We start from the raw sequence: 19,168 nt of genomic DNA on the forward strand, positions 1-19,168 counted from the left end.
TACAATCTCAATCTCTACAGATCATCAATTGAAAGAAAACAAACACACAAGTGACACCGTTCTTTTTGGACAAATGTCCCTGGAAAAACCCAATGTGGGAAAACCGATGCAACTATTCTGAGGGCTTATTATTATGCATATTTCCTTGAGTACAACTGGGTGCCAAACTGGCTCACCCGGCAGAGAAATATAACTAGCAGCAATACCTCTCTATTCGGAAATAGGTATTTAGAAAATCTGTCCCACGAAACCCTCTCCAGCGACTCTGAAGCACTGTGCTGGCCCTTCTGGCCTCTGCGTCAGCCCCAAACCCCTCCGCATCAGCCCTATGAGGCACTGCGCAGCCTTTGGGACCCTCTGCGTCACTCCAATTGCTCTCTGCGTGGATGATGTAGTCCCTTTGGCCTCTGCACTGTCTCTGCTGGGCTCTGCATGGCTTGCTCTGGCTGTTGTGTCTCGCTCTCTGCCTCTACGTTGGTCCCTCTGGCCTCTACACTATCTCTACCTCTCTGTCCAGTACTCACTGCCCCTTGCTACTGATCACTGATTCGACTTTGCTTAGCAACCCCGCTCTAGCAAATCGAATGACTAATCACTCTAGTGTGTTCTCCAACTGACCCTCAAGCCTCCTCTTATACTTTTCCTGTTGGTCCTTCAACTGCCGAGATTAAATCTCTAATCAACGTCTAAGATTAGATTTGGCTTGATCCATGACTTTGGAATCTTCTAACCCAGTTTTATATTAATACCCATTAAAATTTTATTTTTCCTAAGTTTAGACTTAGGAACTCCATTAAAAATATTAATTATTTTAATATCTCCCAAACCAGGTACAATCTATCCAAACCATTTTTGGGTCTTGGAGATCTCATATGATTTAGCCTCTCCGCCAATTTTCATGGCTAGAGCACATCCGATGCTACCCAAAATCAACAATTCACACCATATTTAATTAATACCCTTTAATTAATCACATTTCCTAAGTTTAGACTTAGGAATGCATTAAAAATGATTAATTATTTTAATTAAACCATCTCTAGGTGGAATTTCCCCAAACGATTTCTGGGCCTTGGAGAATGCATGCATCTTGGCCTCTTTGCAAAACCTCGAGGCTAGAGCACATCCGATGCTACAGAAATCAACACACCCAATATTGATTCTGCTTTTGTAATCATTGTTGCAAAATTACTGCACCTAAATATGCTCAATGAATTCTTTGTTTTGGTCACCGAAACTATGTCCTGGCTACACCACTGCCTGCTAGAACTTCTTCTGAACAAATCGAATTCTTCCTGCCACCTACAACTGGAAAATCAAACCCTGTACAACAATTTGAACTGCCTGGTTAGCCTCTGCACAAACCCAGAAAAAATTTGCTAAGACTCCCTCTGAACTACGAAAATTTTCCCTCTGTCTCTAAGCCTTTGATCTATCAAACTAGCTCTGATACCATGTAAAATTTTATTCTATTGCAGCAACTGGAAATTATTCTTCTAGCTAATTAAAAATTAAGTGTAGTTTATTGCTACAACAAATAACGAATAAAATCACAACTGCAATTTTCACCATAAAAACACTGCGGAAAATAAAAATATTAGAACTGAGAGATATAGAGCACAAACAGAAATTTGACACAATTATTTTTGGATGAATGTCCCTGGAAAACCCAATGCGGGAAAACCAGTGTAGCAGATGAGGGTTTTATTATTATTATGAAGCAGTGAAATAATCTTAGTACAATCTATGGATGCCTAGCTAGCTATCTAATCAACAAATATTTGACAAAAATACTAGAGAGAATTTTCTCTCTCGACAAGCAGTCTCGACACTGGCCACTTTATAAAAAGGCTTTCCAAACCCTTGTGTAGGCCTTCTGTGTTGCCTTTGTGCAGACCCTCACGTCTGTGGCTCAATTTAGCCTTTGATCAAGTTGTCCTGCCTATCTTTGCAGCTGGAAGTGACTCTCCAACCCTTTGGAAAATTTTCTAGGCCTCTGGACGCTGAATCAACCTCCCTCTTAGCTAAATCGAACTGCTTACTAAAGCTATTGCATAGTCCCTGCACAACTTCATTGTGGAATACTTTTGTCACTTGTTGCTTCCTCTTCAAAACCAGAATCTCCTTCGGAATCATTGTCTCTTGTTAGCTTTTGTAGCATAGGATGTGTTCTAGCCATGAATTTGGTGGAGAGGATAGAGTACATGAGATCTCCAAAACCCAAAAATCGTTTCTGGAAATTCCACCTAGAGATGGATTAATTATATTATTAGCCAATTTTTAAATATTTCCTAAGTCTAAACTTAGGGAATATGGCTAATTAATCATAATTAATTAAGTCAAGGTGAGAATTCTCTAGAAAATCACACAGATCGATCTAGAAATGATCTGAGCCATCGATTATGATTTAATCTTGGCTGTTGGAGTCCCAACAGGAATATATAAGAAGGGATCGATGTGGTGATGGAGAATACCAATGTTCCGCTAAGACTCCGATGTGGGGAGACGCGGGTGCGGGAAGGCGCACAAGTGGGACGTGTGGGAGTACCCTCAAATTTTAGGGAAATTTCAGGGGTGCAGGGAGGTACACAAGTGGGATGTGTGGGAGTACCCTCAAATTTTAGGGAAATTTCGAGGGTGCGGGGAGACGTTGGGGTATATAATTTTTAGTTTTATATATATATATATATATATATATATATATATAATTCAAGTTCATATTCATTGTTCAATAATGAAAGCAAAATATTAAATAGACTAATAGTAATATGGATACCAATACATTGAAAATTGAAATTTGATCCACACATAAAATTTAAATTCATAATTGAATTAAATAATGACATACATTGATCCATCCTCATCATTCATTTTGATACATACATCATTCATATGACATACTCATTATTCATCCATACCATGAGATTCAATAAAAAAATTCAATAATGAAATATTCAAATACATTGATCCATATCATTCATCATTCAACATTCTAGAATCTAAATTGAAAGCAAAACATACTAGTATATTACCATATACTATATACTAGATACTGAAGTTTTGTGGGGGGCACCCAGACGCACCCCTTTTGGGGAGTCTCATCCCCCACACTGGGGAAACGCACCCCCTTGCGTCTCCCCAAGACTCCGCAAAAAGGGTGTGTGGGGAAACACACCATGAATAGAATCTCGTCCCAGGTGCGTAGGGTGCAAGGGGTGCGTGCACCCGACCCTGGGGGATGCATTCCCGTGGAACACTGGAAAATACACCGGAGTCACTTGGAGAATTTGATTTTCTATACTAGCAACAGTCAGTTGCCTGAGAGTTCAAGCTTCAGTGAAGCAACAAAGATAGTGAGGGCAGGGACAATGATCCAGAGGAAGTTTTCCAGATCCAGAAAGGCAACAGCAAGAGGGCCAATTTATTCCCAGCGAGGTAGCGCAGAGGACTGTGCAGTTGCTTCAGAGAAGCATTTCGATTTTCCATAGAGAAATTCATTCTTAGTTCCAAAGGCCGGGCAGAAGGTCCAGAGAGTCGAAGAGGTGATTTCTTCAGTAAAGACAAGCATAATGAGTTCATCAGAGGCAGGTTGGAGGCTTGACGTCATAGGGTCCGCGCAAAGCAATGCAAAGGCTGACGCAAAGGGTCTAAGAGGTCGGGTTTTCTGAAGGAAATTGTGCCGAGATTGCTTGTGTAAGAAGGGTAATTCCCTTAAAATAAAATTTCTCAAATTTTCTTGTTGTTTGGACTGCCAATTGGGCATCCATAGATTGTACTCATATTTTCACTGTTGCATAATAATAAAACGCTCACAACTGCACCGATTTTCCCAAGTTGGGTTTTTCCAGAGACATTGTCCAAAAATAACGGTGTCATTTTTATTTTGTGTGTGCTAGTATTTTCTCAATTTCTAGCGGTATTATTTTCCGTGGTTTTATATGTGAAGGTTGCAGTGTTTATTTCAATGTTTCCGTAGCAATAAACTGAATAATTAATTTATCAGTTAGAATAAATAATACCAGTTGCTGCAATAGGATTCGAGTTTGTGGAATTTTCACATCTCTGCACCTCACTGAATGCTTCCCCTCTGGCTCAAACTCCTCTTCCTTGCTTTGCTATTGTTGGATAGCTCGATCTGCCAAGGAAATTGATCTCTCAAGTGCGAATTGCTCCAACCCCATTGACCTCCTCTTATGATCTCTCGTTGGCTCACCAGCGACCATGATTAAATCCTCATCAATGGCTAAGATGTCAATCCATGTGAGTTTCTAGAGAAATATCACCTTTCTCAATTAATTCCTGCTAATTAATCACTTTTCCTAAGTTATATTTAGGAAATATTTAATTATTGACTAATTAATTAATTGAGCCATCTCTAGGTGTTTTTCTGAAACTTTTTTTGGGTTCTGGAGCTCTAGTTTTTCTTAACCTCTCTGACCAAAGTCAAGACTAGAACACTTATCTGATAATACAAAAATTAACAATTGGAAATATTGAATGAGGTCTTCGATTTGCCACCATGAAATCTTCCCCATGAAAAGAGTCCGGCATCTATAATTTGGATACCAAAAGAAGGTGGAGAGGAAACCTCCCAATGATCAATATAGGAAATGAAACCAACACCTGATCTTAAAATAGATGGGACATATTAAATGAGGTGCTCCTCCAACTCAATCTACTAATAAGGACATTGCTAACAAGTCCTCTCATGGCATGGAATGTGGTTATGTATCTTGGCCCAACGTTGATGGGAGGCCAATTTGCAAGGACTAGGGGCTACCTAAGGGCACAGATCCAATGTCTACAAGTAGACACAAGTCTGACAATAATAGTGTCTCATAGTTGCAAGAAGTGCTAAAAATAAAATGCAATCTTAGGGATAAGGCCCTTTTGGTGGGTGAAGGGTGTATTCAAAGTTACATGGATGTTTTACCTATAGATATCCTCCCCAATCACTTGGCTCAGCTCTTATTTTCAGGTTAGGAGGTGACTTGGAGTGTCCGAATGGTACATGAAAAGGGGATGCCAATCAATAGAAATGGCTACTCACTAACACATTTGAGAAGCCTCTGAAAACTAGTAATAGTGCCATCTAGGGGAGCTATGGAGGCAATGATCTCTCAAGAATACAGAGCTATGTAGAGGCATATCTCTCTCTGAAACATAATGTATTCCAAGGTCTGGATTCTATGAAGGAGAGAAGTCTAATATGGCCTCAAGGGCACAAAGGATGAGCCCTAAACTCCCCCTAAATGAACTGGGGAGTTGTCTATTTGCAACAAATGATGCACTTTAAAAAAAGATATAGAAATGTCAAATGGATATTTAAACGTGTCTCTTTCTTCCCATGAAGATCATAGTTCAACAAGCTGAAAAACCAACCTTACATAATCAATGATGTGATCTAAAAGTAAAGAATTCTCTAGCTCTAACAACAATATATGTGCAACTTTCATGACCACAAAAATGTAAGAATGAGACCATAATCTATAAATTTTAAAAGAAAAAAAATAACATAACATGGATAGATTGCCATGCAAAAACATGGGACTTTTGGTCAAAGAATTAATGAAACCGATAAGAAAAGACACCAAGAAATATTGTAATTTGGTTACACAGTATAATTGAATGGAAGATAATGAATAAAATATCTATTAAGATGGCCTTAGGTTAAAGCAAAACACAAAAGACTCAAGCTGGAAAACAATTTTTATACATTTGTAATATCTTGTTAGGATTGTACTTGAGATAATCTTCACTTATAATTCGTCAAGTAAAAATTCCAAAAATTGTGGTTCAATATGGTCAAAGAAAGAAACACAAAGGAAGAAGAAAAAAATTACCGGTGCGATATATTCTTCTGTCCCTACAAAAGAGTTTGAAGCAATTGTTGGTTCTGCAACAAATGTTGGAGGTGGTTCATTTTTCATTTTTCTTTTCTTCCCTGGAATCTCTGTATACTTTATTAACTGCACATTGCCATTAATATATACATTAACACAGACACCCACTAACAAATATATAAAATGTTATATAATTAAAATAGTAATGTTGGAAAAACATGAAAACCTAAAGAAACTCCCAACTTTTAAATTTTACCTAACTAACTTCAAGAAAAATGATCACTACTTTTCTGTATACTTTAATAACTGCACATTGCCATTAATATATACATTAACCCAGAGACACACTAACAAATATATAAAATGTTATATAATTTAAATATTAATGTTGGAAAAACATAAAAACCTAGAGAAACTCCCAACTTTTAAGATTTTACCTAACTTTAAGAAAAATGATCACTACTTTTCTATTATAAGACACTTTTAGAATCAACAACACACTGATTTTACCATAGACACTAGATGCATATAAGACAATAACTTCCAAAAATGCCTAACGCCAGGTGTGCTCATTCTTAAGTTATGGTAGAATAAAACATGTCAAGTAACTTTTCTTTCTTAAATTATGGCACAATAAAACATGTCAACCCATTTTCCAAAATGATCGTTGTTACAAAGAAAATCTAATGGGATTCAAAACAACTTAATAGAGTACTATTACTTACTTTACATTGATAGAGAAAGAAACAATTTAGAGCTATTCTCTACCATACTTATCCAATAATAATTAGCATGTCCAATGTATTTAATTAAATGTAAGAAAATCGGTATTATCCTACAAAACAACTTAATAGAGTACTATTACTTACTTTACATTTATAGAGAAAGAAACAATTTAGAGCTATTCTCTACCATACTTATCCAATAATAATTAGCATGTCCAATGTATTTAGTTAAATGTAAGAAAATCGGTATTATCCTAAAATCAAAACATGAAAGCAAGATCATCTTATGCATCGTCATTAAAACACCAAGGAATATTTTCTGAAGACAGTAATGAATTATACAACTGTGATTCTTATGAAAAAATGTTAAGTTCATTTGCTCTACTAATTCTAGTGAACAAAATAGGAAACATGTCATCTTGCAATGAAAATTGCTTACACAGTAAGCTAAGATGCTCAAAACACCCAAAAAGTCCTTTGTAACACTATGTTTGTCGGTGTCCTTTATTGAAATTATTCATCCTACAACCAAGCCAACTTATCGTGGATGCCCTCAGCCAACCTCCTATAAGCTATGAATAAAAGTCTAAATCTATATCAAATCAACTATCATAAATCCAAATTGCATTGGGCATTCCCAAAGGATCTTCAAGTGATGTGTTTTCTCAATAATACATCTAATGGAGAATAAACACATAGGTTTAAGGCAACTTTACTCATAAGGCTTTTGTTTTGTTGGAAGTTGCTTTCATAAATATGACTTGAGGGGATGCACCATATATTATGAACTTCCTTGGGCTTATATGTAAAAAGTATGAGGTGTACCTATTCAGTCAAATTCTCCCTTAGAACTTACATTTTTATTATTGTAAGCAAGCCTACTAGGACAAGTTATGGCAAGAACCTCATGAAAAGATAGCATGGAAGTCCCATTTTATTGTCTTGTCATTATCAATAAATAACAGTAATTATTTTAAAAACCACAACACTATTAAATGTCAATTAAGTAACTTACAAGATGGTGTAGGTTGTTGACATCATGAGTGATATCTGAAACTTTTTTGCATTAATTATAAAAATTACAATTTTAACCAATTAAATAGAGAAAAATTGGAATTAAAAATAGAAAATTTAATAATTATTTTATATTTGACTTTAAGTATGGTAAGGTATATTTGCAAATGTTTTAGTGTGCTCGAAGACTAATGCCAAAAGTGAAAACAATAATCTCCACCTAATAACAAGATTAATGAAATTAGACTTCTGCCTTCATTCACATTTTGTTTTTTAAATTGTGAGAGATTTTATCTTCCATCCATCTCGTACATTCTCTATCAATCCTTGATTCATGTCTAATTATCTTGCACTTCCTAAGGGTTAGAAGAGCACTTTTGAGTGATATGAAATTTTGAATGGATGGTAGGGTTTACTCTTGATATCTGAGGCTTGATATCGTTTCTCCTCCCCCCTTGTCTTTATTCATATTTTCATTTTTGTTATTGTTTGTAGATTTGATGTTTTCTTATAATAATTCTCTTAGTTTGTCATAGATAACTCACTAGTAGACACTTTGGAGGTCGGGGATTGTCAAGAGAATTCAGGGATTAATGTCCCAACATTCATTCAAAATTTGTCATTATAATTTCATTTTTTTCCTGTTTGTAGATTTCACATCTTCTTATGACAATTTTCATAGCCTGTTATTAACTTTCTAATAAGCACTTGGAAGATTGGATATCGCCAAAAGAATTTTAAGCTTAATGACCAAGTATTTATTTAGCACTTGTCATCCAATACAGTATTACTAGGTGGATTTATCTGGTAACTTCCTAGACTTACAATGCATCTACAAGAAATCAGAGAAACAACTTTTCTACCTATGAGGTTGATTTTGAGTGAATACATCATTCTTAAATCTAACCCATGCCCCTTCTCCTTCTTTATTCCAACATTAATTAATCATGCCCTTTCATGTATTTATTATTGAATTTATTTTATGATTTTGAAGTATGTTGAGACATGAAAGCATTTATTGTTAATTAAGCTTTTTCCAACAAGCCTTTTTTCTATCTTTTTGTCATAATTAAAACATTATCTATCTTATCTTATATAACTTAAATCCTTCACCCTCATGGTTTCCAACCAAATCCATGTCTAACTAATGTTCATGACTCAATATTTTAATCCCACGTTGAATCTTATATATAAATGCATATATAATAACACAATAAAATATACTGAATAATAAATATTATATATGTTTATAATAGGGGTTAGTTAATAAATGGACAAACTCAATATGTTTGACAAGTTCAATTTGATAAAATTTTATCCACTCAGTTTTCTCAACTACAGAGATTTAAATCTTTTTAAAATAAAAACAAAAAATTATAGAAAGCTTTCATTAATATGAAATTACAATTTCAAAACTTTTCTTATTGTAAGTGGGAAAAAAAAAATTGAATTTATCCACTTATTACTCCTTTATAACGTACCATTTAAAACATCATAAAAAATTATACACCAACCATTGCCCAATAATTACTTCTATCATCTTATTATTTAATATACAACGATGTGCTTGCTTCATTCATCCAAACTCTGTGCAACAAGATTTTTATGCAAGATGCTATTGTCATGTTTGATAAGAGCATTATAAAAACCATATGGGGACACCATAACATAGACATAATTGCACAATGGGATTCACCCTATCACAATTTACTGTGTGTTATATGCGAGATGGAACCTCCTCTATGCATACACCATACTATGTTGCGATAAATCTCAAACAAGTTCAAGATCATTATAAATGATATTTAGCTTGCATATTATTTAATGAATATATTCCTTTTTAGGTGATTAAATAATTTTTTATAATATTATAATATAACAGTGGTTTAAATTATTAATTATAATGGCTAAACATTTTATGAAATGTTTTTTTTCTTCTTCTCTTATGTAATAAGAGTATTTGGCTTGTCATTTTTTTGGTTAGATTGATGAAATATTAAATATTAATAATGTACAATATAGTTGTAGTAGGGATATTCGGGGACGTTCAATTTATTTTTATATTAAGAAAAACAAGTCTACCAATCCAACAGTGCAATTTTTGACAAAAATTGCCTAACCAAATTCTAATAATAACCTTTAAAAAGAAACAAAAAAAAGGCATTTAACCTTCTTCATGGTTAATTACATATTATTTAATAAACATATTTTCATAATACTCACTATATTTCTATCTTCATATGATATTTTTACATTTTCTATATTTATATTTTCAATTTTTTTTTTAATTTAAAAAGTAATAATGATATCTAATTCAAACCTAACTCTCAAATATTTTCTTTTATTCTCACATTTTTACCTATAACCTTTGGTGCACAATAATTATGCTTAGTAGCCTTAAAATTCCTTAACAACAAAAAGCATAGCTCCTCTTAACCTATCTGAAATTTCCACTTGCTCGAAATGTGGCAAGCATGTTAAAATATCATATATAAAATTATACGAAAATAAGAAGTCAATCATAATAGAAAACATTTGGAGGATGGTATCAATTTAAATATGTGCATAAACAGTATTAATGGTAATTATTATGTATCCTATACTGTTTTATTAAATATTAATATATTTTGAGAAAGGAAATTTCCTATTTTAATGTTCTAGACAATGTTCTAAAACATATTGCAATGGATGCATTATTGTGTAGTGTGTTACTATTCAAATTTACACCACAGGTGTCAAAGTTTAATGTCACTAAATGTGTACTTACAGAAAATTTGAAGGGGTTACCCACTACAGTTGAGGTTGATTGAATTGTCAATATAAAAGGGAAAACACTAAACCACTAAGTTTTTGACGAAGGAAAGGGATTTGAAAGGTTTTGAACGACTTAGTGTTGAAACACTAAACCCCTAAGTTTTTGATGAAGGAAAGGGATTTGAAAGATTTTGAACGACTTAGTGTTGATTTGACTTGTTGTAGATGTATGATTTGATTTGACTTGTTGTAGATGTGTGATTTTGATTTTAGATTTTATGTGAATTAAATTGATCCTATAAATGATGAGCTTCTTTGGTTTAATACGAAGATTAAAGGTTGATATAAACGACCAGCTTTAATACATTTCACAACTACTCAATGGAAACTATATAGATGAACCAGGAAAATGTTAATTTCCCAAATCGTTAGTTATGAAATACAGATTTTGAGATAATAAAAGAAGGAATATTTTGGCCACAAATAAGAGATATATTGTGAATAATATGCTGTTGTAAAATTTCATATTTCATATAGCCAACATGTGACAAGAGTAGGAAATAAACTAGAAATTATGATTTATTATGCTAAGTTTTTCACATTTATATTTCATCAAGAAAATGTTTTGTTTACAATTTTATAAAGGGTTGGAAGTGAAAAATAGTGCCTATATGTTACAGGTTTATAGATAAAATAACAATAGGAGAACAGAACTGTCTCAAAGAGACTTTTTATTAATTCAGGCTCACACCCACATGCCAAATACATGATAGAGTCTCATTATATAACAATAATATCAATAGATTGAATAAACACAAAAACTTGGAGGATATAGACTCCTACTCAGCTACAACTCACTTTTACATTGGAAAACAATACATTTTAGAACACAAGCTCAAAACTCTATCTATCTAGAACTTTCATTTCTCTATTATCTCTAACACTACTCCTTAATGGAGAAATAAATTATTTACCACACCTAACTTGTCTCTACATAGTGTAATCTTATATTTTCCTAGAGACTAGTAAATATGTCCTCATTATTATTTGTAATACAATAGAATAAATCAATTTCCCTTTATTGCATCATTTTTTCTCGTACAAAATGATGATGTGTTTCAATATGTTTTGATCTTGCATGATAGACTGGGTTGTTTGCTATTTTGATAGAGATTTGATTCTCATATTTGATTATTGTTGGTCCTTCATGTTTTTCTCCCAAGTCTTCAAGAATTATTCTTAGTCAAATTTCTTCATAGCTTGCACTGCATAAGGCCTTGTACTTAGCTTCAATGGAAGACATAGAAACAATTGGTTGTTTCTTGTTGCTCCATGATACAATACCGAATACATAACCAAAGGTGGATTTTCCCTCATCTGGATCTCCTGCCCAATCAAAATCTGAATAACTTGTCAACTCAACATTCAAATCATTAGTATATTCAATACCAAAATTTTCAATCTCCTTCGAATATTGAAGGAATCTCTTGGCTTCTTCCAATGACTTTCATGTCGCTTAGCCATGAATTGACTAAGTATGTTGATTGAAGATGCAACATCTAGCTTGGTTTTTAGTTAAGTAATTCAAACTTCCCACCAATTGTCTATACAATATGCCATTCACTTCCTTTGTTTCATTATCACGGTTGAGTTTAAAATTTTGTTCCAATGATGTAAATACTATTGAGAAATCTAGCGCATTAGCATTAGGTGATTTCTCTTCCATTAGTGACTGCTTGTGAATGATTTTTACTTGTTTAGATTAGGATCTTCTTCATGCAAGATTATTAGTGTTCTTCTTCATCAAACAGTTACCAATGCATGGACATAAATAGACAAGAGACACAACATGTAGGTTATAAGCTAGGGCCAAAACCGCTCACTCTTTAAGAGGAAAACCCACACAAATTCTTCTTATAGAGATTCCAATTGACGAATACCAAGACCAAGACCCTTGACCTATTATCAAATCCAAGACCAAGCCACAAGTCCTCTAGATTGTCTTTTCTTCCTTTTGAATCCTCTTCCTCTTTGATCCTCTGAGCATTGAGACATTGACATCACTGAGATCTCATCTAGATCTCTTCTCGTGAGACCTACTTACTGTCATCAACAATGATCTGTGGTTATACCAAACTGTCATGTCTTCAAGACTGCTTCTCTACACTTGATGTGATACCTAGACAAAGAGACTCTTTATTGTAGGTAGCATCTTGTTGTCCCTTCAACTTCCTTCAAAAACTCATCTGAACTTCGAATATGTCTTGCTGCCATTATGTACCGAGCTTCAGAGATATCCGAACTATGCTATCCTAGACAATATTTCGCTGGCCCTTAAATACTCCTTGCTGTCACTGTAATCTGAACATTGATTCCATGAGTAAGGAGTATCCTTTTTTAGGAGGTCATTCATGGGTTTGATGATTTCAGCAAAATTTGGTTCAAATCTTCTTATGAAGTTTATTTTTCTGAAAAAGGATCTTAGAGCACCTTGGTCTTTAGGAGGGGAAATGTCTTTGATTGCTTGGATTCTCTCAGGGTCAATGTTAATCCCATCCTTGGAGACCATGTGCCCCAATAGTTTACCATTGTCAACACCGAATATTGAATTCTTAGGATTTAGGGAGATGTTGTATTGCCTACATTTCTCAAATACTTTTCTTAGGTAGTTGCGTTGATCGTGTCTTTCTTTAGAGGCAATAGTCAAGTCATTTCGATACATCTCCATGTTTTTCCCAATGATTGCGGTATCGCCTGGCCCGGGGTCTCGCCTCTGCTTCGTGGCATCGCCGATTGCGATCCACCGATTTCAGCAATCGCACCAAAGCATTGGCCCGGGACCTTTACCTTGGGTATACACCGTCTGCCTCCGATCCGACCCACCAATCCAATCATTGGAGGTCGTTGATCGAGGGTGCCTTCTGCCCGATCTTAAGTCCTCCTCTTTGCCTCATGCGATGCGATTTCCCCTTATAAGTGTCTTTTGCCCATTTTTAAAGGATTTTTGCCTCTTTTCCAAAAGAACAAAGGGGAACTTCTTTTTGTGATAACTTCTCCATCTGAAGTCCATTTTTTCCCATTCAAGTTGCGTTGGATTCAAAATGAAGGGATCTCTGCAATGAGACTATTTCTGAGAGCATCCTGCGACTTTCATTTTCCTTTGATTTACAAAGGATTTGTGCCATTTGGCACCTTTTACCTCTTATATGAAGTCTTTTAGACTTAGAAGTTTATCTAGGATCCATTTTTGGATCACCCAGTGCAAGGAACACAATCACTGTTTTGGTATATTTATGATCTCTGTCTCAGTACAACTGTGATCCCACAGTATTGCATTCATAGCATACTCTGTCTCGACATATTGGTAATGAACCAATTGTACCACCTGAAAGAAATCATCATCTCAGTCTCAGTATTGATCATGAAAAGATATTGGTGTAGTTGTCATATATATATATACATATATATATATATATATATATATGTATATATATATATATATATATATATATATATATATATAGAGAGAGAGAGAGAGAGAGAGAGAGAGAGAGAGAGAGATCTCAGTGTTATAGTTATGATTTCAGTAAAATCACAGAGATGATCTTACTAAAAGGATAGTGAAGATCTTAGTGAAGATGTGACAATGAAGCAACAATAATGATCTTGTTGTTATAATGTATATCTTAGTGAAGGTGCAGTAACGATAACTTCGATGAAGTGATAGTAATGAAGATAATCTCAATAGTAACGAAGAAAAGGATTGATATCTTGGTCTTGGAGTAGCCTAGCAGGTCAAGGGTTGTGGTCTTGGTATTCATCAATCAGAATCTCTATAAGAAGAATTTCATAAGGGCTTTTCTCTCCAAGAGGGAGAGGTTTTGGTCCTAGCAGAAAGCCAAACATCTTGTGTTCTTGTCTCTTTGTTTTGGTAGCAGTTTGATGAAGCAAACACATGCACTAATAATAAGAAGAAGATCAAGCTAAGATAAATTGCAAAAGCACTTCACAAATTGTTATCAAGTCTAGAAGAATCATATTAATTCCACTTGCCCTAGATTCTTCAACATGGTATCAAAGCTAATGTGTTATAATGTGTTAAAGTCAAATGAAGGGCAGCAAAAGAGACATACTAGTCTTCAAGGATATCAAAGCAAGCTGAAAGGATTAAAGGAGCAAGTATACAATGAGCAGGTCAACAACAATCATAGAGTATCAACTCTAGTAATTACAGTCATGTACTCAACCCATGCTCAGTTTGATGAAGTATGTCAGTGAGCCTCACTTCTTGATCACTGAACTTTGTCCATGCCATAAAAGATAGTCTCGGGTATATATATATTGCAGAAGTAATCCAAGGAGTACCTCTTACAATCCATGATTACTTCACTATCTCAGTATAGTTATTACATCAAGGCAGTTTCAATGATGAGACAGTCTGTCTATATAGTGCCACCCACAATTTAGTTATGTTATTCATTGACAAGTTTGGGCTCTCATTACATTGCCTCTCTACACAATGTACATAGACATCACTATGTAGTGACATACCAATATACTTGTCACAATCTAGAATTTTGTCTATGATTATGATCTCAATAGCATGGTGCTCGGATCAGAACATAGTATCATTAACATGTCAACAATATGTTGAAATCAAAAGTACCTCAAAATGAACTGGGAAGGTCGTGAAGTAGTCTCGATGATGTCAAGACCACTGATGTCATGGTGCTAGAAGGCCTCCAAGGAAGTCGTGCTGAAAGGATACTAATGATGGGTAGCTCAAGAAAAAGTAGCATCAAGGTGAAGATCTCCTCTTCACACACCAAGTAATTATATTTCAATTTTATAATCAGATTTGGTTAAATGATTTCATGATTGCAAGTGGATTTATAAATCGATTAGATAATCAAAATTCCTTGCATAAAATAAGGAGGATTGTTATAATCCTCATAGAAAGGAGAAATCATTGATATCTATGAAAAGGTCTATGAAGGTCAAGCATTGTTTGAATCCATCAAGAGATTCATATGATAACACTCAAAAGTCCTCTCATATCCAAATAGCAGAAGATGAGACATAAAGAGAGAAATATGAAATGCTAGATATACTCTCGGAAATCAAAGTAAATAAGGTCACTTAGACCTACACAATAGTAAAGGTGTCAAAGAATGAAGGAACAACTTCATGAGGATCTAAAAAGATGATGAGAGGGTAGTCATGATTGATGAGCAAGGTAACAAATATAAATAAACAAAGAAGGTTACCTCACCCGACAATTTGTGGTCTCTATGCTATAGATAGAGAAAGACAAGTTGCAGTCTATAGGATAAAGGAATTAAACCCTATGCAGAAAGGAAAAGCAAGGTTGGTCCTCAAGAAAAGGAAAAAGTAAGTATAGTGAAGATTCAATGCTATAGAAATATTTTGAAAGCTCGTATCACTGAAAGATGGAGGAAGCTAAAGAAAAGGGCCAAGGAAAGAGGGAGTGTCAAATCTCTCCTATGGGTAAGATAGTATCCCTCACAAAAGGGTCCTATCATAAGCTCCTAAATTTGTGTTACAAGATATGACAATGATAATAAGATGCATCATGGCATCATGGAAGCATTAGAAACAAGAGATCGTGACATCACCATGGGAATCATGAAGGACAAAATCGATGGCAGACAAACATGTAGGGTATATAGCTCTTGGGAACCTCAGTGGACAGTGAAGAAAAGAAAGGAGTCATCTAAGGCTCATCATACATCAAGTAAAAAAGGAAACATTTGCCAATTGGGGATATACAATATCCTCAAAAATTCTCTGACGGAATCCTCATCGTAGGGTTCACTAATCTAGAGAGGAAGCAAGTGTGTCAACAAGAACTCCAACTTATGGAATCCATGAGATAATGGTGTGGTGACATGAATCAGATCAAGGGATTGAAGGTCTCTTCAATCAAGGAAGCTGCTGGAAGAAGCCTAGACGACCTAAAGGTAAAATGTGGTATGTATGCATGTATTTAATTTTATAATCTCATGTCGTATGGTTGCAGGTAATATAGATCATCACTTATCTTAAGAAGCATGATCAAGAGAAATGAATCTCCTCCTTTGAAAAGATGCAAAAAGGCATAAGTCACACTAGATGAAATCAACGTAATATGTCCTCATATGAAGTATGAGGTGGTTGACTATAATTAAGAAACTCTGATTGAAAGATCCTAGGAATGGAATGTGTGAGGAAGGAATAGATCGATATGCAACCTTGATGAAGGCGATCAACATCCAAAAGATCAAGAAGACTTGACTAAGGAAATCTCCCGGAGAGATATGAAGACTTTGATAATGAAGACCCTTGACAATGGATATCTTTGGGAGGTGTGTCAACATGTATGCAAGATACTGATACCTACAAGAAGATGTCATGATGAAGAGCCATCTCGTAAGATATGATTTGATTTAATATGATGTTTTGGTTTCTTGAATAATATCTGGATGAGTTCAAGTAGGGCTACTAGAACAAGACTTGTAAGTACAAGTACAACCAGCATTCATGTGATGGATGGAAACTCCTGAAAGAAGCATGGAGAGAAAAAGAAGTATCCATATGAAGAAATTTCTAGATGTATTCCAAAAAGGCCAATTTCCATAAAGAAAGGAATGACATGACGAAACAAGAAAGAAAGTGATTGATGGTTGTTGCCCTTCAAGGAAGAAGCTCAACTAAATTTCATGACATCAAGGAGAGAAGTTAATCAAGCAACTGAAGAACCCACGAAGAAGGAGTTGCTGGTGTATAAAAGAGTCCCTAGCTAAGAGGTAGCTCTGACAAGTCCTTGATCAAGAGGGAGTTTGAACTAGATCACCCCTGATTACAAAGGAGTGACAATTGTGTTTTTCCATGTCATGTGCCATGCACTAGACCAGGACTAACAACCATAAGTCTAGATGAAGGCCATGAATGAAAATGTAAACACATGATGGACACATCATTCTTGTCTTCACCTGGGAAGAAAGAATGGAAGGTTGGGTAATCATATGGAATCTGATACTCTTTGAGGATATGTAGGGCATCCATGATAAGAGTAGGCAAGAGGACCAATATTCTTTGAGGGATGGGAACCCAAGATAAGAATAGTCCTAGAAGGTCATACTCAGTGAACACCTAGGTGGGTATGTACCTTGAGAGACAATGATGAAGGTGTCTATAAATCATTTGTCTCGCCAGCATTATAGCTCATGGTCTCGTAGAGAGATGGAGCTATTAGTCAAGACCTTGGACTATGACAATGCTAATTGATATGATGCTATACAGATGGGATTACCAATCCGATTCTTCTTATGAGAAATTCTTCAGATTAAGAATGACCAAGTACCATTGTAAATACCTCCCTAGTTAAGAGGGAGTGTTGAAGAAAAGTGTAACTAGGTTCGGTATTTGTAAATGAAATTTTGATCTTTGTACTTATCAAGAAAAAGAAATATTACTTTTGTAAATTATTTGAATGAGTTTCTTGCTCATTCCATAGGTTTAGAAAAGGTCAAAGAATCAAAGTCATGTTCTTGAGCATGAATATGGGTCAACCTAGTCAAGTAGTCCTCCAAGACCAAGCACCATCCTCCAAGACGAAGACTGCCAGCAAAACAATGATGAAACAGTTAAGACGACCTCAAAATGAAAATTGAAGAAAAATCATGTCAGCGCAAGTTGAAGTGACATATCTATTCATGAATCCAAGTCGACTTGCCTATAGGACAGACCAATATATATAACCAATAGGATCTACGCAAAATTAAGTGAAAAGATCTCGGATTCTTCTGAGGTTAGCTACAGGATATCAGAAAATTACAGTGAGTAAGAGGTTGCAATCTCAGTTCTTCGGATGGGTAATCTAATAAAGAATTTCGCAGCAAGAAGACTTACTCTTGGCATCTAAGAAAGACACAACACATCTACGATAATAGGAGGACACAATCTTGATCTCAGTGTAATAATCTTAGAACAATGAAAAAAACTCAGGCTCGATGATCTATATTGACATTCTTCATTAAAGCAATTCCTTTGTCTCGGCATGCATGTGACATACCAACAGTCTCAGCATAATTATATAATGAAGATCCTGATGCAAGGAACACACTCACTTTCTCGGTATATTTATGATCTCTGTCTCAGTACAACTGTGATCCCACAGTGTTACATTTGCAGCATACTCTGTCTCGACATATTGGTAATGAACCAGTCATACCATTTGAACGAAATCATCATCTCAGTCTCAGTATTGATCATGAAAATATCTCGGTGCAGTTGTCATCTATATATATATCTCAATATCTCAGGGTTATAGTTATGATTTCAGTAAAAGCACATAGATGATCTTACTAAAAGGATAGTGAAGATCTTAGTGAAGATGTGACAATGAAGCAGCAGTAATGATCTTGTTGTTATAATGTATATCTTAGTGAAGGTGTAGTAATGATAACTTTGATGAAGCAATAGTAATGAAGATGATTTCAACAGTAACAAAGAAAATGATTGATGTCTTGGTCTTGAAGTGGCCTAGCAGGTCAAGGGTCGTGGTCTTGGTATTCATCAATCAAAATCTCTATAAGAAAAATTTCGTACGGGTTTTCCTCTCCAAGAGAAAGAGGTTTTGGCCCTGGAAGAAAGCCAAACATCTTGTGTTCTTGTCTCTTTGTTTTGGTAGCAGTTTGATGAAGCAAACACACACACTAATAATAAGAAGAAGATCAAGCTAAGATAAATTGCAAAAGCACTTCACAAATTGTTATCAAGTCTAGAAGAATCACATTAATTCCACTTGCCCTAGATTCTTCAACACTCTAAGCC

The 19,168-nt window shown here is 35.0% G+C and overlaps 1 protein-coding gene across 2 annotated transcripts in view; it reads right to left on the reverse strand.

The window, feature by feature from the left end:
- LOC149155683 (phototropin-2-like) overlaps nucleotides 1-19,168 on the reverse strand; it is a 523,795-nt gene that overhangs the window by 133,397 nt on the left and 371,230 nt on the right. For both annotated transcript variants that reach the window (XM_089445926.1, XM_089445925.1), the window contains exon 19: nucleotides 5,841-5,966. In XM_089445926.1, the coding sequence (XP_089302052.1) occupies nucleotides 5,841-5,966 (126 nt within the window). The remainder of the gene's footprint in view (nucleotides 1-5,840; nucleotides 5,967-19,168) is intronic.

The sequence above is a fragment of the Pinus tabuliformis genome, chromosome 9 (genome assembly GCF_031772625.1).
Source record: "Pinus tabuliformis cultivar Carrire ecotype Pingquan chromosome 9, CPIR1, whole genome shotgun sequence".
In the NCBI taxonomy this organism is placed as follows: Eukaryota; Viridiplantae; Streptophyta; class Pinopsida; order Pinales; family Pinaceae; genus Pinus; species Pinus tabuliformis.